This window comes from Falco biarmicus, chromosome 3 (assembly GCF_023638135.1).
Source record: "Falco biarmicus isolate bFalBia1 chromosome 3, bFalBia1.pri, whole genome shotgun sequence".
NCBI lineage: Eukaryota > Metazoa > Chordata > Aves > Falconiformes > Falconidae > Falco > Falco biarmicus.
This window is the reverse complement of record NC_079290.1, coordinates 53,195,385-53,223,187: the sequence shown is the minus strand read 5'-3', so window position 1 is coordinate 53,223,187 and position 27,803 is coordinate 53,195,385. Positions and strand designations below refer to the sequence as shown.

The window sequence follows — 27,803 nt, the reverse complement described above, 5'->3', positions numbered from 1 at the left end:
CCTGGGCTGCGTTTGAAGTACTGCCAGCAAGCCAAGGGAGGTGATCCTTCCCTTCTACTCAGCACCGGAGTGGCCACACCGGGTGTACCATGTCCAGTGTTGGTTATCAGTACAAGAGAGACATTGACATACGGGAGAGATTCCAATGAAGGGTAACAAAAACAATGAAGGGACTGGAGCATCTCTCCCATGAGGCAATGCTGAGGCACATGGGACTGTTCAGCCTGGAGAAGAAAAGGTTCAGGGGAGATCTTATTAGCATATATAAATATCTGAAGGAAGGGTGCATAGATGACAGAGCCAGACTCTTCAGTGGTACCCAGTGCCAGGACAAAATGCAATGGGCGCAAACCGAAACATGGGAGGCGCCACCTGAATACCAGGTAACACATTTTTACTGTGAAGGTGAGCGAGCACTGGAACAGGCTTCCCCAAGAGGTTGTAGAATCTCCATCCTTGGAGATACTTAAAAGTCATCTGGTCCTGGACAACCAGCCGTAGGTGATTTGGCTTGAGCAGGGAGGTCAGATCAATGACTTCCAAAGGTTCCTTCCAGTCTCAGCCATTCAGTAAATTTACCTCTTCCCTTGAAGCCAGACAACCAAAACTCATGTTCCACTGGTCCCTTGATCATTTAATCATAGGCATCATACAATCCCTACGATATTAATATCCAGCTGCTTTATGACTGCCAAACATGAAAGTTTGGGTTGTCTGCTGCCATGGGTTTTCTTTCAGAGGTTTTGAAAATAGGCACTTACTTATCAGTAAGATGACAGAGCAACACTTTGCACTTTTAAGATCCTGAATTCACCATGTGTTCCGTGATTGTGTTCGAAGCACTAAAAAAGCCTCCCAGACAACTGGCCAGCTTGCACTATAGAACTTCAGGTAGAACTCATCACATCTCATGCTGCAAGGACAAGTACTACTAGCATTATGGCAGTATAACATAACAAAACCACTTCAATTAAAATTTAAAAATCCAATTCACTCTAGGAATAGGCATGCTTACCTTCATAAATTACTTCACCTACAAGAAATGAACAGGTTTTGTCGAAGTTTTTTATTTTGCAAAAAATTTATTACTCACTGTTGTACAAAATATACCTAAAACATGATGTTAAGATAATGTTGACACAACTAGTTCACAAATTACCTAGCTGAAGAGAACAAATCTTCACAATTTTTAGGTGATTCAAGATGGTAACGACGAGTGAATTATACATTTTGAAATATTTCATTTGTAAGCTTTACACAGATGTTATTTGGTACTTACTATTTGTAAACCTTAATCATTAATACAAAGGTTTCATTCACATGATCAGAAGAGACAATGAAAATAATGTTTTGCAGTTCATTTTTTGAAGCACCTCAGTTACCTTTCTACTTTTGGTTTTACAGAAATTGCTGGTTCAGTTCAGAACAGAGACAAACAAGTAGAAGTGATTCCAAGTTTGTGCTTTGTTTAAAAAATGCAAGTAACTAATTATTTGTTTGTTGAAATGTAAAATAAATAAATGGTAACATTTTTAAGGCAAATTAGACTGAAAAATATGATTTCAATAAGTCATCATTTTAACTCCAGGGTGGTAAGTTGGCAACCATCTACTTAAAATAGCCAAGACCAACTCAATTAAAGCTCAAATAAATTCAGTCTATTATTTTAGAACAGTACTCCTATTTCATGAGGAAAGAAACTGTTATTTCCAGAGGTTTCACTAGACCACCCCCCAAGTAATCTTCAAAGAGTGCATTTTGTTATTTATCCTAGGTTCTGCTGAACTATAGGATTTTTATATAATTTAAAAAAACCCACAAAAATCCACAAACAACCAAATGGGGGGGTGGAAGACAGTAACATTACCTTAAAAAGCGTATAGTGAGTAACTAAAAGATGCAAGACAGCAAGACACAAAGCAGCAAGGGAATCACTAGGGGAGAGATCTTCACCTGGCATTAAGTCAGCATAGCTCCACGGGTGCCAGCCGAGTTAGCCTGACTTACATCAGCTACACGCCTATCCATGTACAGCAAAACTCATTTATGTTAGTAATAAAGAAGAGTAGTGTTCAGAAGAGCAGTGTTAGCATGCATTTTTAAAATAAAGTATGTCCGTAACACCTTGGTTCTCATCTAGTATTTTGCTACCGGTGACTGTTGCTCTTACCACTGGCAGTGGATCTAGTTCAGGATGAATTCACCACCACTTTCAAATGTTAAAATACATTTAACATTGGTCTATAGAGTTATTAACCACAGCTAGTTCTTACCAAGAAATATTCTGAAGCTCATTTACAGTGTGAAAAAGAAGGGTTTAAAAGTACTGTAACTTTGCTGAATTTTTATACTGTTACAGATTTTCACTGACCATAATTTGCGTGGGATGAACTGCAACCAGTGGAAGCCAGCAGCAACTGAAACTTAGAGCAGTGACCCTGTTGTTACCAGTAATTCCTTTTACTGATCATTAGCTATAGTAAATTTAAAAAGAAATCTCCCTAAAGCATATGTTTACAGAGCAAATCCTAAAAGCAGACTTATAGTAACAGAAATAAGTAATTGCACATATTTCTTATAGGCAGGAAGACTTTTTTAAGGCACAAGAAAATTCCCAGAAGACAGATTACTTAACCACTAGTGCAAATATCAAAAAAAGCATAAACAGGGGAAGCAGAGGCTGAAGTCCAGAAATAGGTTATGGCAGCATCCAGGTCTCACTACTGTCATCTGCCAAAGGTATTTCAGACTTTCAGATATACATATATATATATATACACACACATATATATATATAGTGTATATATGTATGCTTAATCTAGTAAAGTAACAAATAGGATTCAGATGATTTCTGCCAGAGATCTGTGTAAATGCTTACCTCTGCAACCACCACATAATACACTCAAAACAATTAGTTTATCCCAGTGTAATTTTGCATCTCAAATAAAGCTGTATTTAAAACACTTTACTAATGCAGTGTACGAACAATCCATTTGAGCTGTGCCTTCTGTCAAGTTCTACTTACAGAAAGAAACAGTTTAATGAAGTCCATAACGAGGCAAGTAAAAAAGAGTGATAGCTACACTGGACAAAACTCTTGGCAATGTTCATCATTTCTGCAATGATACTATGTTAAAACTCACAAGAAACTGAGGTACAAACTTATGTCAAGTAAACATGAGATTTGTCTTGCACTCATTTGGACTACGACAGTCACCTCTATTATCTGATTGTTATTTTTTTTCATCTTTTATTTCCTTAAAATAAAAACATATACTTGCATACAATGCTGATACCCTATGTGGTGATGCCATAAATCCCTTAGGATAGCAAGTTTGATGGGTGGTAACCCATGAGGAGAAAAATATATTTTTTGAATATTATTTTACATATATACAATATATATATTTAATTTTCAATCAAAATATAAAGTTTTCTAATGTATTCATAGTATTTTTATGTGAAAATGAAAAAGTATTTTGTATCTCAGTTCATATAAGTTAAAAATTAACAAGGTATTTGATATCCATCAGTAATCTTTTGTGATTTATTTCTACAGATTTAAAAGAAAACAAAGAAACAGTGAGTTAAAAACTTTCCTTCTCCAAAGCCAAATACATTAAAATTTTGAAGCTGAATTAATTAAAGGAAACACCAACTTCTGCATTTTAAGTAATCACAAGGAATAGGAAATAATCTAAGTAGAAACTAGCATTACTATATTAACACAGTCTAAAGAAAAAAAAAATTCTTATTTTTGATGGAATGTGTATAGCAGAGATAAAAGTTGTAAGTTTAAAGTAAGAGTTACACTCTCATCAGTCTATATTAATCTTGATAAAACTCTGCCCCCCTCATTTCCAAAATACTTAATATCACAGAAGTATGAAAGCCACTTATTTACAGGTTTTTTCAGCACTGTGAAAGGCACATTTATCTTTTTATGCATGTTTCTGCTAATGTCCTAAACTTGGGTTCCAGCTGATCTAAGAAGTCAAGTGCCTCTTCTTCATGCTGATCACTGCAGCAGCCTACAGAGCCAGCCAAGGATCCTTTTCCTTCATAGTTATACGAAAGAAGATAATCTTCAGAATGCTTCTGTTCTTCATCCTGTCTGCATAGGTGCACCTTCTGCATAGGAAGAGAACACATCTTATTACTTTCTTAAATTGTTATCCTAAACATATTGCATAAAAATATTTTTTTTTGATTTACCTTTCATTGATTAATTTTTAATCAGAGTGTGTCCTCTAATGGATTCCTATATACAAAAAATGCACATGATTGGTCTATATCATTAAGACTACAAAATATAAGTATTTAATAAATAAATCATTTCTACTAATCATGTATGTAACAATGAAAGAGGAAGAACCTGTTTAAATAACCTGTCAAGCAACTAAAATCCATTCAAAATGAAGAGACTGATTAACACATAACTAGTTAGGCAAGTAGTGAAGTTTTTGATCTCCAAAACATGGACCACTATGTTTCTAATGCTATACATTCATTCCTGCACCATTGCTAGGTTAAGTCTCAGGTTTAAATTAGTACAAAGCAAGCAGTTACAATGAAAGCAGACAGACAGACATTCTCAGAAGAATGCACAAAAGCTTGCTTAATTCTTCTGAGTGAGTAAATGTTCTCAGTTAAAAATAGCATACTGACTATTGTTTAAGCCAGGAACAGCAAGTCATTTACACTTACATCTAAAATATGTGAAGGATGACTTTTTGAAAGGGCAATACTCCTAAGGGGATGCAGGGGAGCAAAGGAGAGGAAAGATGAAAGAAAACCAAAATAAAACAAGCCACCTTTCTAGCACAAATACATGTCTTCCTTGACAAGTCTGTATATATTGACCACAACCTACACTCAAAAAAAGAAACAAACCACCCACAAAAAAACAGTTTCAGAATACTTACTTCACCTAAACGAGGATGTGTGAAATTATGCCATTCTGAGTAGGAGTATCTACACGTATCCACCATAGGCTGTCCTCCTCCTTCTTTGACTGATCCCAGAGTCTGATGTCCACCTCCCTTGACTGATTCCAAGGTATGTCCTCTTCCTTTTACCATTTCAAATGTTTGTTGATCTCCTGTTTTTATTCCATATCCTCCTTGATCACTTGTATTTTGTAGAGGAATTATATTGTGATCCTAAAAAAGATGCAGTAGTGGAGATAACTTTACTGTCGGTTTTTTTCCCCCCTCCCCCTTTTTTTTTTTTTTTAAATTCAGAAGATTAAACAACAATCAGGAACTGTCAATACTGAAAAATCTCCAGCTTTGCACTGTGATATTTTGAACAAAAAGCTATCCTTAGTACTTAGTATATAAAGATCAGGAAGTGGTCTTTGGAAAGGGAACTATGACAAGGGGGAAAAAAAATAAAACTGCATTTAAATATGATATGAGATCCAAAAGCTGATTCTTTATCCCAATGAAAGCTGTACTATAATCCATATGCTAGTTTCTTAAATTATCACATAAAAATGACGTTTAGTTTTCAAAGTCAACCTGTAACCCATTAAGCCAGATATACAGTCTTAAGCATAAGTTTCATTCTGTTTGTTCATACATTAAGTCTGTATACTGAGTAGAATATGGAAAAATAGTATAGGACCACAAATTAAAAACTACATTATCAGTTTATAATAGCACTAAATTATGTTTCATAGGCAACAAGAAATGTAACGCTTGTCACCATTAGGATTTCTTGGTTTTCAAGGTGAAGTAATGGTTCAATGTTTTTTAATTTAACTCAGTGGTTTGTAAATTAATCTCTTTCTTAGGGACAGCAAAGTCAGGGGGTGAGGGACAGAGGAGGAGGGGAAGATTCTGAAGAGCTAAATCCTCGTGCATGAACACAGTCCTGGAATGGACTATGTTCATGGTAGACTGAGTCTTTAAAAAGTTTAGATGCCAGAAACAAGAATATATTTCATAAACATGGACTGTTCAATTAAGTTTTTCCCACTGTCTCAAAAGTCAGCTGTATTTGGGGTCATTTTTCAGGGGAAGGGCAGAAATTGCACCTGCAATTTACAATGACTGCTAAGTTTAAAAACCGTTCTCCAAGGAAAAGCAATGTTTTGCCACACACACACATTGAACCTAGGCAAAATAGTAAATTTCCACCTAATCTTGTTGTTGAAAATGACTTAAGTGATTAAAATGTTCACCTGGAAGTTCCAATCAAACAGTTAAAAGTCTGGCAGCTTTAGAGGCAGTCAGGCTAACAACTACAAAATACATCTAAATATATATGGTACTACCAACTCTGCCTAAAGTAAGAATTTTAAAATTCTTTTTAAATAGCAAAGCACATCTAATGATCCCTGTGTTTATTACTTATTTCTTTTACTAAATCATTTACTTGCAGGTGGTCCTGTTCTCAAGCTGAAATGCTATGGATATCTTAATTGCAAGTTTTTACACTGAAGTAAACAGACAACTTACCATCACTTCTTCTCCTGGAGCTTCTGTATTTGAAATGATTAAATTGTGATTGGCGCAATCATCAGTCACATGCCTGTGCATTACCCCTGAGCCACAGCAGCCACAAATTGTGATCAGGATTACTATGGAAAGGAAATAAGTGAGGAAGATACTATGAACTTTACCTCATAACAGTATCTACTTCCGTTTGAGAATGAATTTTGTTGTATTAGCCTTTTTAAATGCCTTAAGCATCAAGTACAGTTTAGAAATAATAGTTTATTTACAAAAATGCCCATACTCAAAACTGTACATACACACTATAAGGAGTTTTCATTACATTGTTTAAATAGTTCATTCTTCTAAAAAACATCTAAAACACATGAAAACACTGGGACTGCAAAATTTTACAGTAGTAAGAAATTTAGACTAAATCCAACTGAAAAATCGTATCTTATGCCTACAACAAGCTTGTACATGACATTTTTCATGTATGAACACATGGATGTCAAATTATACCATAAGGAACTAAAATGCAAGCAAAGGTCCCAATACCAGAAACTTCCGTTTCACAGAAAAAGACAGTGAAACCCTGGAGGACTTCAAGCCTTATGTTACAGAACAGTCTTACTTAATTCCTTGTGTTCAGCTTATTCCTCCTATAATACTGCTTTGTGTTGTCACTGGAGACTCAGTCAGAAATGGCTTTGTACAAAAGAATCAGGAGCAATTAATACCTCTCCTAAACAAAGGACTAAACATTTCATTCAGAAAACCAACTCCTTCCTTCCTTCTCTTTTCAAGTTGACAGTTTAGAAGTACAGAAGCCCACAAGGAACAGAACAGTTCTGCCTAACTGGCCACTGAGCAATCTGGTCTCTGAACACACAAACTTCTGTAAAAATTGGCCAAGAGCTACCTTCAAGCTCATTTAGCTTCTGCAGCTATCAGCTGTCAGTGCGATCTGCATCAGTGGTTCCAGCAGGTTGCCTCCTGATGCTGACAGATGGAAAGACATTCATGACAGCACTGAGTAGAGGATACACAGGGTAAAATCTAGCCATAATAAAATAGTGGGTCTCTTCAGCATGCATTAAGTCAAAGGGTAGTGGCAAAAAGCTAGCTGACATTTCACACAGTCCCCCTACTGAGCATCCCCACATCTGAAAGTTCCACCTCTGGACTGTATCATGAATTTGGGTACCTGCTGCGTATAAACAAAGCATGGATCTATCTCATCTTCAAAACATGTGCACGTCCCAGTTTTCCATCTACCTGACTAAGGACAGCTAGCTGAGACTCAACAGGAGCAACACAGATTGATCGTTACCAGAAAAAAATGGAAAAGAAAGGAAATAAAACCCTAATTCTGAAGTATTTGTTACTGTAGTGTGTCGTCTGGTGATTTTTAAAGACATTCTTGGTCAGACTATGTCTTGATTCTGGTAAAAAAAATGACCTGGCTTTGCTATTACGTACCACTATCACCACCTCATTGGTTAACAGCAATATTAACCTGCTAAGAATCTCTTAAGGCTTTGGGCAACGCCAGTAACACATGTATTCAAGAGTTTGGTCTGTTGTGGAAGTATCCAACCTGTGCTTCAACATTATACTGGCTCTTATAATACCCCTTCTGAAATCCAGTATCTCTGATACTCCATGTTTTAATCCATGACACAAGAAAAGCCACAAAAAAGCTCTAGGAAACTGATTTCAGCATTCCCACACACTGAAATGTGCATCCCAAAGCCAGCACTAAACTCACAAACTTCACTATACTCACCTCAAGGCAAGATCTGATAAGCACTACAAATCCTCTTTCAGTTCAACAACTCAGTGCAGGTTTTTTGGCCTCGCTAACATGAACACACAGAGTATCTTACATAAAATGTACTTAAAAGAATAAACAAAAATCCATACACAGTAACTACAGGACAAGATGAGAATAAGAAACCTGTGATACTGATACAAATAGAGCAGGTATATTGAAGACAGTGACAAGGGCTGTATAACTGCCTAAATAAAAAAAGAAATGTTTGAATCTAGTTTGAATCAGGTTCTCTCAGCTAACTAAGTGGTTTGTACTTTGTCTTAAAAAAACAAGTGTACTTACACAGCAGTAATAGCGATCCTAAAATCATTGCAAGGATAGCCCATATGCCAAGGGTAACGCTCCCGCCAGAAAGACCACGGCCCTGGATATTGCATTCCGTTGGAGTGACGCAGTCGCAGAGGTTAACTCTCACTTGGTTCTCTCCTACCTTTCCTCCATTATCAATCACACTTACAGGAATATCATATGTTCCAAATGGAATATCACCCTTTGGTGAAAGATACACGGAATTATCTGTAAAAAAAGACAAAACCATATCCCACGTTAACAATACTTGAAACTCTATTGTCACGAACATGATCACAATCACAATCTTCCAATCTGTTACAGCTACACTGCTACCAGATCTGCATTAGCTAGTTTAAAGATATCCTAAATGTGCTGACACAAAACTACACTTTGGAAGGATTTCTACTTTCAGCACCTTTTAAATGTTAGGGTTGCTTTTTCAATTCTTATACAGCCTTCTGACAACATATGATTTGAAACTCTGAAGTGGATTCAGTTCATTACAGTAGATGACATTAGTTGGGCTTACTGGTAAAGATCATCAACCGAACTGACATTTATAATAAGGAGTTCTGGTAGTGTGACTGGAATAATTAATCCTAAACTTAATTTATACCTCTTCTACTCTTTGCTCTACTGCTATGTTCAGTGGGAATGGCTATATCCAGTGGGAAGAAAAATCCATTTAGTCTGCTGCCTTGCTTAGTGGCAATGATTAGCGACCATGGGTTTTAAAGGATGAAAGAAATAATTTGTAAAAAATACACACAAGATAGACACTGATGCATATAATGGCTGCTGAGGTATATGAAACTACAGGTACCATCTATTTTTTCAGTTTGACTAATATAAACCTTGAAACTCTTCAATGTCTTCACTTTCAGACTTTGCTGTCTTTTGCCTTTCATTAGTGAATGTTGGATAGAACATTTCAGAATCAGACTCTTTTCAGGCTAATTCATGACAACATAGTAGTAAATGTAAGTGCTGCTCTTGTTGCCATCATCTGGCACCCACCAGGAAACCACCGTTGGCGACAACTTTTTGTATCAGCAAATTTTAGGAAACAGTGATTCCTTTGGTAATAACTTCTCTCCTTCTATCAAAATTATAAAAAAATAACATAAATATATTAAGGGAGACAGTAATGTTTTCTTTCACCCAGCTCAGCTTTACCGAAAATGTGCTGGCTGACAGCAGTACTAAGAAAAAGAACTGCCAGGATATTTTTAGTCAGCTTCTAGTAATTTAGGTAGTTTCAGTTTTCCAGTTCTCCACCATAACAGCAGCCTAAAGAGAGTTGTATTTTTCTTTGATGTATTAGACATTTCACTCCTAAATTCCTTATGAATTATGAATGTATACTTCCTTTCCAGAGGTGCTGATGCAATGCATTACACTGGTTTTTGTTCTCCCACCTAATCTTCTTACATCATAATTTCAGACAGCAGCTGATTGCTGACCCAAGGATGCTGGGAACAGATTCTTGTTTATGCTTTAAGCAGCAGACTACAATATCCTTCCCTTGGCTTTCGTGATGCCAACAATGCCACCTTCTTAACTCCTGCAAACTGTTTCAAACGCAGGCCAGTTAAGATAAAGAATACTTCAGCTGTTCCCTTTTATTTCTGGCAGGCTCTTGATCCCCTGTACAGCACATGAAAGGAGCCACTGGAGATCATCAGGGCTACCCTGTTAGCCCCACCGGCTACACCAATTCCAAACATACATTCATCCAACCTTTTCTTACAGTCCACCCAAGGGAGAGCCAGCAAGACATCCCCTGGCAACCTGCAGGTAAGTGAGGAGGAGGAAGTCTTAACATACCATTGTGTCGAGTTATCTTCCACATGGAAGCCAAGCTACGGTCTGTTATGCGATATACAAAAGGTGTGCTGTAAGGAGACTCATCACCATCCTGTGCAGTAAGGCAGATCGGTTTTCTGTCTCTGCACATTATATAGTCAGTTTTAGTGATTCGTGGGTAATTCTTGTTCCCAGGCATGATGAAAACCTGAATTGTTCCAGTGCCTGTTTTGCCATCTATGAGACAAAAATAACTACTTTTAGCACTTACTTCTAACATTCACATATTTATTTCTAGTCCAAACTTTCATAATGAAATATCATCAACTGTAATATTCAAGTTTAGAAGTAAGGTGGAAAGCAGCTGCTGATCTGGCCAAAAAGAAAGAAGGATTTCTCATAGCTTTCTCTTAGCTGCTTCTCTTTGCTTGGCTGGTTGTAGAATGGATCAACAGCTGCCAAAGCTCCACATTCTGCAAGTGCAGACAATGTATTTTGTTAAGCATGTGTATCTGTGCAGGTACAGATACTGTTCCAACAGGAGGATGAGAGGAGCAAGAGCCCATAAATCAGGGGTAAAGGACACTGAATCACACAGAGTCAAAAGCAGAAAGTGAAGGTCTCCAGCCTTTTTACTTCTGGAAGGAGAAAATAAATTACACTTTCCCCACCCTCACTTCCCCTAGGAACAAAAACAACTCTCAGAAACAGTGGGCTGCTTTCTGTCCTTTTCCCACTGAGTCACCATGTGGCAGCAGGATTCATCAGAGACACATACTACATCACCAAAGTCTACATGCAAGGAGTGAATGGGCTCTGCCTCCTAATTATATTTTTTCCAATACAGGAATGGTCAATTCTTGTAATTCCAGTGAAATTACATCAAGGCTACTTTTTAAAACTTTCTCCAGAGATACCTGATTGCACATGTATACATCACGTTTATTTTACATGCAACAATTCTAAACACTTTAAATTCATATTATTTACATTTATTTTTAATACGCAAGCTTTGGACAGAGAATTTTTAGCTGCAAAGCAACTTCCAAAGCTCTGCTCTTTATTCCCACTGATGTTTAAGCACATAAGGGCTCAAACTAAATCCTGCTATTGGATTTATAAAGGCAGTCCGCTTTTCCTTTTTAAGGCAAGATACATATTTCAGAATAAAAAGTGTGATCTATAAGCTTAACATTCTTTGATAATCCATTTGCTACATTTAGTATTTGGGAAGTGAAAGGTGTATTTCATCTTATTGGCTAGACGATGTTGTTGAGGCAAAACTATGTCTTTTCCTACAATAAATGCATATACCCAAATTAATCAGAAAGAACAGATGATCACATTAACTCAGAACCAAAACCTGTTTTAGAATGAGAATCTGGATGTACAACTATTCCTTTACAATCAGAGTAATTTGTAAGAGCTCAACACCTGAGCAACACATTGTGTGAACACCATTACACAACTTCAGTGACTAAGAATAAGAGCGTAATAACATAACAGCAATCAATACATCTTTTCTTGGAGGTCCTTTTAAATTAAGGGTTTCCAAAAGCAAGACAACAAGAAGTCAAACAGAGGAGGAAATGGTAAGTGTTGCAAGGTCAATCAAGAAGTTCTCTCTGCTTTCTTTGTTGTGAACTTCACAGCTGCCAGGTGCTACCACTGTAGAGAAAAGAGTCAGGAAATAAAAGGAATACAATCCACAGGCAATCTCTCAATTTAAACTTACCAAGGGCTTTTAAATGGCAGCAGACAACTTTTGAAAGCATTGAGAATTTGCCCCAATTACTTAAATGCTTTCCCTGCTCCCTAAGTATTTGATATAATACTCCCAAATATTTTTGATATTTTGATCAATTTGATATAATACTCCCTAAGTATTTGATAGAACTATTGCAAAGACAAGACAATGGACTATGTGGGCCTCCGGTCTGAGCCAGTATAGCTGTCCCCACACTGAATTTGCACACAAACATCTGTTATAGACCTCAAAGAACACTGACAACTTTTAGTACTCACTTCTGTCTATCGCAAGGACTGTGATATTGCATTGGCCTCGTCTCATTTCTCCTACATCTCGGTCCAAGACTTTAATGGTTCTGACTTCACCCGAATTTTCATCTATGCTGATCCAATTGCATTGGCCAGGTGGTATCCGGTACCTGTCAAGAATAATTTGTTTAGATCTCACACATACACACACATTCATATACATACATGCACATACATAGATAACATGCATTCATACATGTGTGCACGCACGCACACACACACAAAGCATCAACAACTGATCCTCCTGAAACTAAATGAGTTTCTCCCTTCCAGTATGCCACCTATGCTGTGGTCCAAATAAAACTAGTAGATAACATTGTTTCATACCGTATGCCTTCACTATTTCCAGTTTCTGGATCTTCTGCTATGTATCTCCCAATATTTGTCCCAATATCCTCACATTCTTTAACATCTAGGCGTAAGTGACAGGGTTTAAACACTGGCCCCTCATCCACATCCAGGACATGCACTGTAACGGAGCTGGTGCTCTGGGAAAGTTGTTGTGAATGTGGTGCCAGCATGTAGGGTGCCTCATTGTTGACTGCAATCACAAGGATCCTTTGCTTGGCGCTTTCATAGTCCAATCCCTGTAACAAAGGTGAGGTGTTTTTCCTTCAAACCAATGCAAAACTTGGTATTGTTTTCACTGCCCAGTTGTTAAATAGATAAAACTGTACCACATTATTTATAAAAGAAGTCAGCTACCCTTGTGGAATATCCAGCTTGAGACACAGTAAAGGGACACAACTTAAAAAAATAATTATGTTAAGTTCTAAGTCAGTGGAAGAAAAGAACCTGAGGAACTACCCCAAATAAGGTGAGTAGCACCACTGTAAAATTTTAGATGAACAATTTGAACTGCGACAAGAATTAAATGCGGCGGTCAATTTTCTCCTCCCATATTTAGTTGGCCATTATTTTAGGTTACATAGATTTCCTTTCCAGCACAATTCAATCACACTTCTTGGTAGCGCCTATGTTTATTTCCTAGCAAGACTTCACCCATTGCAAACACATGCAAACTTGTGGGGTTGATCAGGAAGTATCTACCATTTACGCTTCAGACAACTTCTCCAAGATCATTGTATACCTTTAATAGAGGTATTTATATCATCAAGTCATAATAGTCTCTAGTCTACTACAGCATTACACTAAATACAAGAAATTTCAACTGGGGTCAGAGCTTTAGAAAAAGCTCTAATGATTACCAGCAACAAAGAACATAATAAATAAAAAAAATTTACTGGCATCTCTTCCCTTACAATTTGTATCTTCAAATTTTAATACTACTCTTTGCTCCTTACAAGTTACCTGTTATTGCACTTTCAACAGGTAACAAAGAAAGAGGGATGAAGAGGCAAAGGGACATGCTGGAGTACATGTACAGCGGTCCTTTAACTTCACTTCTGTGAAGTTCTGGGTACGACAAGTAACTAAACTAACACACAGTCTTATGTGTATGCAGACTCCCCCGCACCCCAGAAAAGCAAACCTGAAGTCACTATCCCGCAAAATAAAACCTGGAGAGTTTTATGCTGAGTTATTAAGTTTAATCAGCTCCCAGAGAGAACAAGACTGGAAGAGATGCTCACACACACTCCTCCTTTGCCATACTCCCATTTCCGTTAAAAACCCAGCCATGAAGGATTCCTCAGTTACATCCCTAAGTCTAAACAACTCCAACTGCAAAACCAGGCAAAAGCACAAAGCTCTTCTGGAATAACAAACCAAATGGAATTCCTTGAATTCTGCACACCCAAAACTGAGGAGTAGTCTGGAAGATGAGTTTTGTAGGTTATGTACCACACATGAGCCCCAATTGCAGTGCATTATGCAATCTGCTCTAGAAGAGAGTTCAGGTGGACAAGAAAGCATGATTTGCCTGGTATTTTTATTCAAAAAATATCTGAGTTGTAGATTATTGGGTTTAGAAGCAACACCTGAAGACAAGCAAATTTTCCTCTACCAGTTCCATTTTTACTTACCTTAACAACACACAGTATTCCTTCATTTGTGTTTTTGTCTGTTGTAATTTCAAAGGACCGATCATCATTTCCTCTTATAATTTCATACACTGCTCCTGAGCCAGGTGAACCAGGTTCATCAAGATCAACAACAGAGACTCTCAGTATTTCTACATTCACTCTGTTTTCTTCTACTCGCGTTTCATACTTGGAATATGAAAAAAAAAAAATCCATTTAAATCAGAGAGTACTATTCCATGATGCAGAAATGGAGAACACTATTTAAGTAAGTCTACTTAAGCCCAAGGGGTCAATTTACCAAGCTGCTGTAATGACTTATTTTGTTTTCATGAATTACCATATTTCCCCCACTCCTCCCTTACGTCCTAAGTGAAACAGTAAACCTTTCCCGCCAGCACAGTTGCAATCTCAGCTCCTTCATACACTAAAACTACCACTGACATAATTAAGCCTGGAATTCACCTTCCAGGGAAGATATATTAACAACAGTTTGCCTCTGTTACATCAGCTATAGATGCTAATTTCTGTATAACATGATCAAGCTGAGCATTTCAAAAGGCATTGGGGTAAATTAAACATATATATATATATATATATATATAAAAACAAACCACAAGAACGTGAAGAAAAGCCAAGAAGGGTGAAATACAACTCTACTTAGATGGCAAAGGATGAAAGGATTTTTTCTTATTTTACCATTTTAAACAGCTGCGTTATTCTGTACAAGCTCAAGAAGCACAGATAAGAGTGACTCTGAATTAGTATTAGTGATGATATTCTACAGCAGTGAGCAGAAAGGACACATATTCCTCATGGATAATGAATTACTTTTCATATATTTCACATCAAAAAATCTCCTGTGGTACTTGAGCTGTATAAGACAATCTGTCATGAATCATACAGATGGCTGCAATAAACAATGACCTTAGGCTAAGTTATAGCTATTGGTGAACAAGAAGTGGTTTAAATAATATTTTTGCAGAACAAAAACATTGGAAAAGCACAGAAAAATCTCAGTGAAAATCCCTGCATCTATTTCACTGATACTAACATTTTCATTTGCAACACAGAAGTATCAAAAGCTGGGCAAATGATAATAAGGTCACGACAATGCTTAGGAGTGAATCTGTCCCCTCCCTGAAAAATGGTTAAATCATTCTAACCATTTCTAAGACTATACACTGCAGCAGAAGTGAATGAATAAGTCAAGTCAACTTACATGCCCAGTGGACATAAGGCAAATGACTTAAAACAACTAATACACCAGGAAGTCTAATTACCAAACAGCAGAACAACCAACAGGGCATTTTCAAATGTCCGTACTGGCATTAACCATCTGAGGGCTTTAGGCTTCATATCTGAGGGACAGCCCATCAGGAAATTAGTAAGGGGGGCAAACATAATTACTATTTTTTTTAATGTTTTTACAGACATTTTATTTGTGAAGACTTACTTGTGTCTGTTTAAAGGATGGTGCGTTGTCATTTGTATCTTCAATTCTAATGACAGCTGTTCCTGTAGTGCACAAACCAAAAGGCTGACCTGCCATATCTCTCACTTCAACTAACAAAGTGTAACTGGGTACCAGCTGAAAAGATGAATAAAAGCATACAGAAGTTTGACATACTGACTTTTTTAATCCCATAGTTACACACAAGAACAGAACTAAATAAACTCCCCTACAAAATGAGGCAAAATACTTCTCAGTGGCTAAGCAGCACTGAGTTCAGCACCAGTTAGCAATGTGTACATTATACCCTGTATCAAATAAAGCTCCTCACAATGTCAGCATTATTTTCCAACATCTGAAGTTTTGTAAGATATAAATGATGCACCTTCATCTGCTATCTATGTTTCCCCTTTGGAGCGGCAGGGTATTCCCTTGGGTTTCCAGCTGATAAAGTGTTTCAGTGCATGCCTCTTATTTCAGTGAGGATGACCAGAAATGGTGCTGCAATCAGCCTTTGCCTGGGCTGTAAGTGAGAAGGCAGTGCCTGCCATTCCATACAGTCTGGCACCGAAGGAGTCAGTGCCCTTATCAGTTCCAAAGGGATCACGGCAGCCCATTTAAACCCCTGACTTGAGTTAAGCAGCAGAAGGCTTCTTTTAGCCTTATTAATACCTGAACAACCCAAGAGGTGGGGACCAGGGGTACCAGACAGAAAACAAGGGAGTTTGTCAATCAAGACAGTAACTCCAGTTCCGAATGCCTGGAAGTAGCATTTAGGTTTCACAGGTGGAGGAAAGAAATCTGATCCACTGCTTAAGTTTATCTTTAAAAGACAGGCGGTGGACTCGTTTTTCAGGCTTTCCTTCCTTCAATAGCCACTGTGATTCTTTCATTAGTAGTCATGGTAATTCTCACAGTTGCTGCATTCTTCTCTTGCTAAAAAAGTTGAGCAGCATACCTGTAAGTGCACAATTTTGCAACACACTGCTAATGTAGATTTTCAGCCATGAAGCAACAGAATATACGCCAAAATATAATTATTTTTATCTTCAAAAAAGATATGCCTGTAGCAGTGTTTTTTTTCTAGAACGACTGTCTTATGCTAGCAATATTATTTTGAATTACACATGCCAATCAGTTTTTTCTAGCATAAACAATCTCTCACATGACATTGTAACTAAAAAAGCCCTCCAAATAAAATAAAAACTAAAACCTCCTGTATCTGATTTACTTGAAAGCTAGATGATAAATGGTTTGCACTTTAACTTTACGAAATGTTATATTACTGTTTAGGTTTCAGATATTGAAGATATTTCTGTTGAGTACAGGATGACTGACTACTTCCAGAAAAGCTGGTTCTTCTTCCTTATAAAGAAGCAAGAAGCACCGCCAATGGATCTTGATTAGGAGAAAACAGTGGCTCATGGGATTCGTGAAAAAATAAAAATCCCTAGGATTTTCAATCCACAGGTTAAACAGGAGAGCAGTGGAAGGTCCCCTGCCAAGATTAGCTAGAATACGGTGGACCTATGCAGAAACTCTTTGGACCCATTACAGGCCTCTGGAAAGCTTCAGAAGCTCCTTAGAGAGGGGAAAAAAAAAAAGGGTAACAGAAATTATTTAACTGGTGATTCCTGTGCCAGCAATTCACAGTTAAGAAGCTATCTGTGTGCACTACATGACAGCTAAAGATGCTTCAGGAAACATCACCTCTCTGTCGAGCTGCGGCAGTAAAACAGCAATGACACCTGTGTCACCATGTAAAGAAAATGCTGGGGTTACAGGTGGATTTTGTGACACGATGCGGTATTTCAGTGTAGTATGCAGAGTATACGGCTCGTCTCTGTCCTCTGCAGTCAATTTTCCAACAACTACACCTGTTAACACAATACATCAATTTTTAGTTTCAGCAAAATCTGTAAATAATCAAAAGTTATTTGAACAGGTATTTCTATTTTAGATACATGATAATAGTTATTTGGTCATTTAGTTCTAAAAGAAAATAATATTAAAAACACAGTAAATATAGTAAAATATTTCTATAATTGCAAAAATACAGTAATAGCATAAAATTGTCTATTTTAATCCTCTGGCTATTTTTTCCCTTAGACAATGTTGTAATTATTGCAGCTGTCATAAAGCATAATAAAAATAAATACTAAAAGTTTAGTTTTCAGGTAGTGTTTTTGACAGTGACTTCTAATTGAGCATCCCAAACACACCTGAAAAGGAGCTGCAGTGGGATGGAGGGGGAGGTTCAGTGCTTCCTGACATGGTTCAAACTGCAGTACTGCCTTTGGGGAGGGCTGCTGTACCTCATGCCTATAGCCCCAGTGGTTTTGAAACTTCACTTTAAATCAGTAACTCACCTGGTAAGAAGCAGAGCAGCTCAGAGAATGAAATGCAACTAGTGTTTTGGGGTAGAAGGGAAGACATTTGGCTTCCCTTTTTGTGAAGCAAGTTAGACTTTCCCCACTTTATACCCCAGCCAAGGAGATGAGCGAGGAATGGCAAACCATGGCTTCTGCATTCCTTACTCTCTAGGGCCCACCTTTCTCCCTGCTTTTGTCCTCTTCTGCTACACAGACACAGGAAGTCAGTAACAGGCAAATCCATGCCTTTTACAGGTACGGACTTTCTACACACTCCCCCACCCTCTCTCAGAAAAAGTCCTACCTTAGCTCATCAGCTCAGACAAACACTGTAAGCTTAATCAAAGGCATTTTACACCACCACCAATTTAGTTGATTAGGAAACTAATCTGTTCAAAACTGCTTTTCTGTCAATCAATACATTTTATGGAAAGAGGCAATTTTGGGTAAAATGAAAACAATAATGTTTTGAAGCTCTTACACCGTTTTACGAACACTGAATCATCTCAGTATTTAAAAGCTTTTTAAACAATACTTTTCACTATGATGGAGATGGCATTTGGAAATTTCTAACCATTAAGAAATCTTGAGCTGCTCTGCTAACTCAGCCTTTGGCGTTAAGAAATACTGCTTAGGAAATCCCACCGAAACTGATTAAAGGGCAGGATTACACCTAGTCATACCGGTACATACTCTGAGCTGAGGAGCGGTAACTGTGTTCACTGACCTAAACCAATTCTTACCAGGTTTGGAATTTTCAGGGACAGAAAACTCAAAAAGGTCCTGTGTAAAATATGGTGCATTATCATTATCATCCTCTATCCTGATTGTATGAACAAGTGGTACCTCTGGTGAATAACCATCTGGAGTGGTTGCAAAGCAAATGATCTGTAAGACATAAATTCAGTAACTCACTTCATACCTAAGCAATACTCAGTATTATTACACTCCAAGTTCAATGGAGGAGTCAATAAAATGAAATACAGCTTGCAAAGCATGCCATTCTCAAGACCAGGCTCTTCAGCCACATGGAAGGGGAAGTGCCTGATAGCTTACAATGATGGCAACACAAAACTTTTAAATGCTTTCTAATCTTACCACTTTCCGTTCTGTGCACTACATGTATTTGAATCACTTTTTTTTTCCCCCCCAACATGACCAAACACTTTTTCCAAAGCTCTTAAACACATCTTTTCCAGGTGTCTATGAGGCAATCCCAGCCTTACCAAAAATTTAGGGGTAAATGTTGCCATTTAGAACAAAATCAAGAGCAGCAGCAAAACTATTTGTCCGTTACAACATGATCTAATGAAATGCAGTAATAGGTACTACAAATTACCTGTTTGTTTCTAACTGCCGCCTTATACTTCTCAGCCAGTAGAGAGAGCAGTGTACCTTGTTAACGAAATACCAAAACTGAACAGCTTAAGAGAGGCTCAAAAAGCCACAGCCTTCTAGAGTTTCTCATTATTTTGTTTTTACACAGACCCTTTCAGTTTTCCCCCAAAAAAAAATCTGGGATAACTTCAAACTCTGCCCAAAAGTGATGCAAATCAAATAGCTCACTACATTTATGCTGTAACTAGAATCAAAGCAGTGAAAAGCAAAACTACTCTCAAGATCTAAATGACCACCTATTTATTTATTTGTCATTGATTTCATCTCTACAACACCAAAAGTATTACTCAGACCACGTAGCTGATTCCAGATCTTGTCTGCTCCCAGTTACCCCTGTAACTCAGCTTTCAAATATATGCATAACAGGAAAAAAAAAAAAAAGGATTTAATTATATTTACACAATTTAGGCTTGTACCTGAAAGCTTGGATATTGTTCACGGTCTACTGCACGAGTAGCAAAGATATTTCCAGTTTCTCTTTCTATGTAAAACAAACCCTTTGGATCTTGATCAATTCCCGGTCCACTTGCAGAATAATAAATAGTGTAGTTCTGAGCTGTGTCTGACTGGACCTATAAAGAACATGTTTTTACACCCAAGGAAAAACAGCATCAGCATTTTAATATATTTCTCCCCTTTTCATGATCTTATTTAGCACAAGCAGGAACTCTTAAAAGCACAAGCAGGAACTCTTAAAAAAAACAAAACAAAACAAAACTTGATTTACTTCTACTTCTTTAACAGCTTAAACCTCACAGTAGAACTGCCTTCCTTTATACTGTGAGTACATGAGAAGGGTTAGTTAATTCAAACTCTGAAATGTTTAGGGCTATCGAACAACTAAAGAAATTATGGTGTGCAGAAAATAATTTATTTTGAAATCTAATCTCTCTGGAATAGTGCACATACGAGGCACATTCACGGTTTATTATTTCTGTCCCTGTTCAAGAGAATTTGTTTGTAGTGCACTCATCGAGAATGCGGTTTCCAACTAGAAAAGGAAAAGTAAAGCAAAGGAAGAAGGACAGAAAGTACAGAAAAAATACCACCTAGAGTATACTCCATAGACATGCCAATTCAGATAGCCTCTCTGCGTATCATTACAAGCACCAAGGAGGTAACATTAGCAGTTACCTATTTATAAACCCAAGTACTTTCTTTCCCTACTGAATGCCAGAAGTTAGGAAGGCAAGATTAGTAGAAGAATGATTGCTCTGCACAGACTCTGTTATTACACTTGTCTCTACACATGTGCCACCAGCCACCCTGTAATCTAGTGAAGGCTAGATGGATCTATGATAACTTTAGTTCTTGCATTTCTCTTTGACGCCTACTTGTTTTCTTACAATAAGTACTTTTCCTAGTAACATAGGCCACATTCAGTCCTCAATGCTACAAGTATACACCTTGAGCTCCAGAAAGGATGTAGACATGCAGGTAAGATTTCTCTCACTCTGTGTCTACAAAACCTCTTTCTAGACAATGTTCTGTGGGGAGTTTTTGGTTAGTTTTTTTAATTATGCACTTCACTGATTTCCGGGCCAAAGAGGTCTCTTCTCATAGTATGCCTCTCTCTTTTTTACAACTTTTGCACATTTCTAGTTCATCCCAACAACTACAATCACAATTTATTTCATCTACAAGATCACAAGACACAAAATGAACAGGACAGAACAAGACAGAGGAATAACAGCAGGAATGGCATCAGTAGGGAATACGAGAGAGATCATGTTTGTTCTTCTTTTATGATAAAAGACACACAAAATACCAGCTTGTGTCATAAAATTAGGATTCATATAAAATATACCTGCTGTATTTGTAATGGAAAAGGTCCCAGCGAGTTCTCTATCATAACGGATGGAATAGGGCCCCACCTTCTTTTGGTTCGCTTGAGGACTGTATCTCTAGCATGCCTGGTCTTCTGTGTCTGGGTCTAGGAGACAGAGAGACAGCTAAGAATATATGCATACATTCTTAACTGTGTATATTTTTCCTTAACTACTGTCCCACATTTCCACCTTTTTTTCCCTCCCTTCATTTTCCTACTGAGCATTTTGTTTTTTCCACAGTCTTAATTTCTGATTATACCTGTGATACTATTCCAAGAGTTTTTTCATTCATTGTAATACTTCACACAAATAAAATCTGCTTTAATTCCTCGAACATAGCTTTTAAGATTCTTGACATTCCTGGTGAAGCTCCTTGCTAGCATCTCCCATTTCAGAAAGGAATTCTGCTGACCTTAAGCAGCAGTAATCAACAACTGCTAAATAAAATTATATTCTACAGAGTGCTTTGCCCTATGACTTGAATTCCAAAATTCAACTACAGTTACCCAGCATGAAACTGTACTCTATGAAACAGTACCTTTAAGTAAGTAAGGTATCTTGAAATTACAAGCTCACCTTTTTATCTTCTTCCACCAAACTAACATGTATTTCTTTTTGTAGTTGTTCTTCAACGTCTTTAAGCAATATGGTAAAAGTCTTTTTCTCAGCAGACAAGGAAACAGCAGATGTTGTGTACACAGAACCATCCTCCAGAATTTTGAAGTTCCCATCACTGGAACTGACAAACTCTGCAGACTGAAGGCATTCTTTCAAATCAACTGTAAGAAAAAAAATATTCAGACAACAACTCACACAGCCTAACAGTAATAACCTTCACAAAACAAAACTAAAAAAACATTCCCTAAGTAAAAACTGTATTTACTGACTCATAGAGTCTTCAAAAATTTGGTCATTCAGTATTTAAGCATCACAAATATCAATTCTAGAAGCCATTTATGCACTGAGATTTAACTGGGTTTACACTAATTTCTGTTCTTCTGTTCATAAGCATTTCCCAAAGGACATGCATGCTTCATGGATATCTTTTATCAAGAAGCTTATTACACTGGTAAAAATACTGAAGCATCAGAGATGAACTAATACATTCAAATGCAAAAAACACTGCAGACACGGTCATTATTGTATCAGCAGCTATTACGTTTGCCTTGTGCTCTATGACCCACAAAATCAGTGAAGATGATTAAGTGTAAATGCCCAATGGAGATATTACATCTTGGAAGTTTTGCCCTCAGGAGGAAAGCACTGACTGGTAGTATGTGATTTAACAGTCTTGGGAGGACAAAGGCCTCTAAATTATGAGGCAGACAGATGGGACAGATAAAGACTAACTCTAGAACAAATAACAATTTTTTAGATGTACATGATAGAGTTCTGTGCAGTTCATAGGAAGTGCCAGGCAATTTCAGCATATTACTCAGGTATTTTTTAGTGCATTTGCTATCACTTATGGCTAAAATAAACTTCAATGCACTTCAATAAACTTGGTTCATCAGCAAGTAATTCAGCACTACAGCTGGAGAAAAAGCAAAATCAGGATACTCAGAATGAACTGCAGTAGGACCACAGCACTAAGTAAGAACGACTTGGCACTGGCATCCTAAAAAAAAGATGAAGGCCAGAGACCTAAACTGTAGACAAATGAACATTACAGAGTACAATAGGTGTCAGTGTCACATTCTCAAAATCAAAACTTTTCAATATTCCTTCGATGATGTCATAGTAGATGGGACCTTGATCTATAAAAGCTGATTGCAAAATTCCCAGAATAAATTCCAAATTTCACCCCATAAGTAGATGATATTTTCAATAAACTATATTTCATTTTGCTTTCAGGAATGCAAGATAGGAAGCATCATTTTGGATATGATGCGATTTCTTCCTTCTTAAGTCTTTAACTACTCAGTTAAACATTTCCTAGAATTTTTATAGTACTGCAGCAGTGATTCCTCTCCCTCGCCAATCTGTGCAACGAAAATTGAGTATTGAAGAGAGTATCACTGCCTCACTTAAAGGCATCTCATACTGATGCACATTACAGCACTGCATTTCCAAAAATACCAGACCAGACTAGAAACTTTGTTTCTGATGGCTATGTGAGTCAACATAATGTTCAGTTAGCCCTGTATTTGTGGGATCCTTTTTCTTTACAACCTCTTGTACACATTGCATGTCAGAAATACAGAAAATCTCAGAGCAAGCAGGAAAATCCCTACTCTACTTTATTGTCAAGGTAGGACCCGTGTATCAATGCAAAATATATTACACTTTCTCAATAAATGTTCAAGCAATGCCATTTGAGCTATAAAGGTTTTGTTAAATGTTTTGGGGGAAAAAAGTTTAAGTTCCATGTTATGCAATTTCTTTCATAGCACCGTAATAACATGAAGTTTTGTTTTTATATAAATCAAGTTTATTTACACAGACAAATGCTGAAGTCTCTGAGAACACGCTAAATACTTAAAACAGCTATAGCAACCTTTTTAATTTTAAAATTTAACATTAAGGTCAATGAACCTTTATTTTTAAAGCTAGATTTTCTAAGCACTTGTACTGTGATGAACTACCAATCCACTTTATTTATTCTTCCTAGGAACGTAGACTAGGATTGCAAATTTGGAGCATATTCCTCTGTTGTCCTAGGACTCACACAGGGCACCTCAGAATCCTCAAACTCAGTCTCAGGCAGCACCGAACCCTGTAGCAGCTCTTATGCCACACCTTTTAAAAGCTGCCTTTTAAAGACTGGTCTGGAGAAAAAGGAAAAAAAAACACGAAGAAATAAGAAAAAAAAAAAAAAAAAAAAAGGGGGGAGTGGGGTGTTTTCCAGTCTCCTCTATTCCTCTCAGTTACCTGGGCACTGCCCTAAAACAAGACCAATTGTCCAGCCAGACAGGAGCACTCTCTGAACCGAGTATGTATGCAGGACACCTTTGCAACACATCCCCTTGCATGCCCTGAATGCCCCAGCACTGCCGAACAGTCACATCCGAACAGTCACATCCGTGTTTCACAGAGCAGCAGCTTCTGGGTAGTTGGTTGTGTGGGTTTTGTCTTCTTTTTTTTCATTCCCATTATTCAAATGAGTTACTGCCTTCTTCATATGATTATGTGGGTTATGGGTGCACTTTGGAATATCAAGCCAATTACTTAAATACTAAGCCCTAGATTCCAAATTTTGAAAACACCAAACTCTGCCATTCTAGTTTTAAAATAATTACCACAACTTGACAACAGCTGCTTACACGTAAGTTAATTGTAAGCACAGAGTCAGTGCTCAAATCCGTAACAAACATAGGGCGTATCCTTCATAAAAAGGCTGATCCAGTTCTTTAACTGGCTATCTGGTCATCCATTCATTCCATTGGAGAAAAAAAAAAAAAAAAAAAGAAAAAAAGAAAATTCTCCTTCACTGTGAACAGCATCTCCAGCAAAGGTGCAATGTTGTATCATTAAGATAGGCATCTCACAGTTTCTCACCTCTGCCAACTAATGCGTCGGCCTCTAGTTCAGAAGGAACATGAAAAATTACTTTCTTGCAAGCTTCACAGCACAAACTCAGTACCTAGAAAACAAATTAAGAAATCAGGAAAAAAAATAATTACATAGTCCTTTGAATAATTACTACAGACAGTGAAGCTGCTTTTGGATTGTTTTTTTAAGACAAGCCAGTGAAAAGCACAGAAAGCACTCTTCAGCTAAAAATTCAGGTAGCATAGCATGTAAAGCTTCAAACTGGAAACCAGATCTGACTGCTGCTCCTGGATCTGCCCATAGCTTGTAGGGTTTTTTTTCCTAAAATCACGGCAGTACTGACATTAACAGCAGAAGTGTCCTTCAACTAGAAGATTTCACCTACGCTATTACTTTAGAAGTGGAAAGATAAAACGTAGGTTTGCCACACACTCCCTCCAGTAGCATTCTTGGACAATTTAGATCCAAGGTCTCCAAGTATTAAGGTTCAGTCCATCAACACTCAGATTGGCAGAACTGTAGTGATGCTTAACATTAAAGGGACAAGTGTCTTATTAAAACCACATGACGACACTTGTACTTACATATCACTTTGCATCTTCAAAGTACATTCTCAACAAACTAATTAAATCTAGCTTCAGCAATTAGATATGACATAAATAAAACATTGTGTATCACAGCAGTCCACTCCCATATAACTACTTTCAAAACGGGGTCCTCCTCAAAATTCAGATGAGTAGTAGATAACCAGACATTTTTATACAAAGAATCATATGGACCTACAAAGATTTTCCTCAGCACAGAACAATCCAGTCCTGACCTCAGATGATATATACGTGTGTGTTTATTTAACTATCTTGCCTAGTTTCTATCCAGGTGTTTAAAACTGTACCTCAAAAATCACACAACCAATTTAACAAAGAAATAGAGAAATGTAAATAAATGTATTCACCCTTTTAAGTACATTTATTCTTTCAGGATGAAAGTCTAGCAAAAATGAAAGTAATTTTTATTTTGCACATACCTTTAGTTCCAAAGGTATAAAGTAGTAAATAGTTAATGGGAACTCTGAAAATTACTTGTGATTCTTATTAAGAAAATATTTAAATAAAAATACTTTCAAATTTTTAAGACATTAGGAACCTTTAGAAAAACTGATCAGAGCAAAAAAAAAAAGTTGAAATCTAGAATTTTACCACTGCATTAATTTAAACACTCTGCATCGTAAAAGCTCTTCACACTGCTCCTTGCATGTACACATAGATATAAAAATATATATAAAAAAACAATTTAAACACCCCTCCTTATGAATTAGCAGACACTTTCCTTATTAACAGATACTTAATAAAACACTTTCCTGTTAGACACTGTATTAAAGTTATTAAAATCCCACCTTCTTATTACATTGTTCGAAGATATTTTAAGAATCAATGACATCTAATTTTGAAATAGTAATGCCAAGCAAGTCTGATGTCAGCACAAAGAACTACTGAGGAGCTAAACACATGTAAGTGGGAGTTATTATTGGATATCAAGATATAAGGAAACACCAGGAAAAAATAAGCTAAGATGTCCTTTCACTTTGTACAAAGAAGAGACTTCAGCAGCTTTCTGGCTGCTGGCAGGTTGTTAGTTTTTGGGGTTTTTTCTACTGGACAGGAGAATTCCTTTTACTTTTTTTTTTTTTTTTTTTTAAGTTAGATGTATGAATAAACTCGCTTGGGTTTCTTTGGCTTTTATTATTAATATCCTAGCAAAGGCAGACACGTATAGTGTCTGGAATAGTAACAACCTTCATCAAAACGTACACATATAATTAATACAAAAATAATAAATTCAGTGCTTCAACACTACCGAGTATTTTTCTTTGAGGCTCAAAGGATGATCTGCTCCCTTTTTGTAAACGCAATGGTAACAGGGAATACAAGGGGTAGAAAAAAGAAGTCAAATCACTTTCACTCATCCACTTGAAAAGAAACAGACAGAGAGAGAGCGAGCTCCCGAACGGCCTCTCCGCGGCCGATAGCCACGCACACGGTAAATCGAAGGTAAAGGAAACCGCTGGAGCTGGTCCACGCACAGCCAGCTCCTCCAGAGCCGCTCCACAGCACACGCACATCCCTTCCCCACGGAAAACGGACAGCCGTCGGGGGGCAGAGGGGCAGGATTTCAGCACAATGTACCGCGGCTTCACTTTTCCAATGGACAACCAGAACCGGCTTTACCGACCCGAGCTCGCCTCCACCGCGGCACCCCGCGGCCGCCAGCCCAGCCGCCGACCCCCCCTGCCCCCTGTCCCCCGGGATGCGCCCCGGGGCCGCGCAGCCACCGCGCTCCCCACGCGCGGTACGGGCTGCCGGCCGCTCCTGCGCCCGCCCCCGAGCGCGCTCCTCGCCGGGGGAAAGCCCACCGGGAACGGGGAGCCGGCGAGCGGCTCCCGCAAAGTTCCTCCTCCGCGCTCTGCGACCGCGGCAAAGCCAGCAACGGCGCTGCGGCACGGCCGGGTGCGTGAGCGGGCTGCGCGGCCGCGCACCGCCGCCCCCCCGGCGCCCCCCCACTCACTCCCCCCCGTCCCTCACTCACCAGGAGGCCGAGGACGAGGCGGGGGGCTGCGGGGGCCATGGCGCGCGGGGGTGCGCGGGAAGGGGGGAGCCGCCGCCGTCGGTGCTGCCACGGCGAGCGAGCGAGTGCGCGGCGGTGGCGTGTCTCCGCGGCAGGCCGTCTCCCTCTGTCCCCTCCTGTCTGCCAGAGCAGCCGGCCGGTGGGGAGGGTGGGACCGCGTGCAGCAGCGCGGCGACTTTAATTACTTTTTCTTTTTTTTTCCCCCCCTCGCTTTTGGGTAATG

At 38.2% G+C, this 27,803-nt stretch overlaps 1 protein-coding gene across 1 annotated transcript; it reads right to left on the bottom strand.

Moving 5' to 3' along the window:
- Window positions 1-1,047: 1,047 nt before the first annotated feature.
- Window positions 1,048-27,803, bottom strand: DSC1 (desmocollin 1). Its single transcript, XM_056333558.1, has 16 exons — window positions 27,542-27,803; window positions 24,965-25,049; window positions 22,043-22,245; window positions 21,445-21,570; window positions 20,054-20,209; window positions 18,983-19,127; window positions 17,578-17,744; window positions 15,871-16,005; window positions 14,418-14,603; window positions 12,760-13,019; window positions 12,400-12,542; window positions 10,396-10,611; window positions 8,560-8,793; window positions 6,465-6,586; window positions 4,926-5,162; window positions 1,048-4,131 (listed from the first exon to the last, which is right to left on the bottom strand). The coding sequence occupies exons 1-16, from the start codon at window positions 27,578-27,580 to the stop codon at window positions 3,934-3,936; spliced, it is 2,652 nt and encodes an 883-aa protein (XP_056189533.1). The 5' UTR covers window positions 27,581-27,803; the 3' UTR covers window positions 1,048-3,933.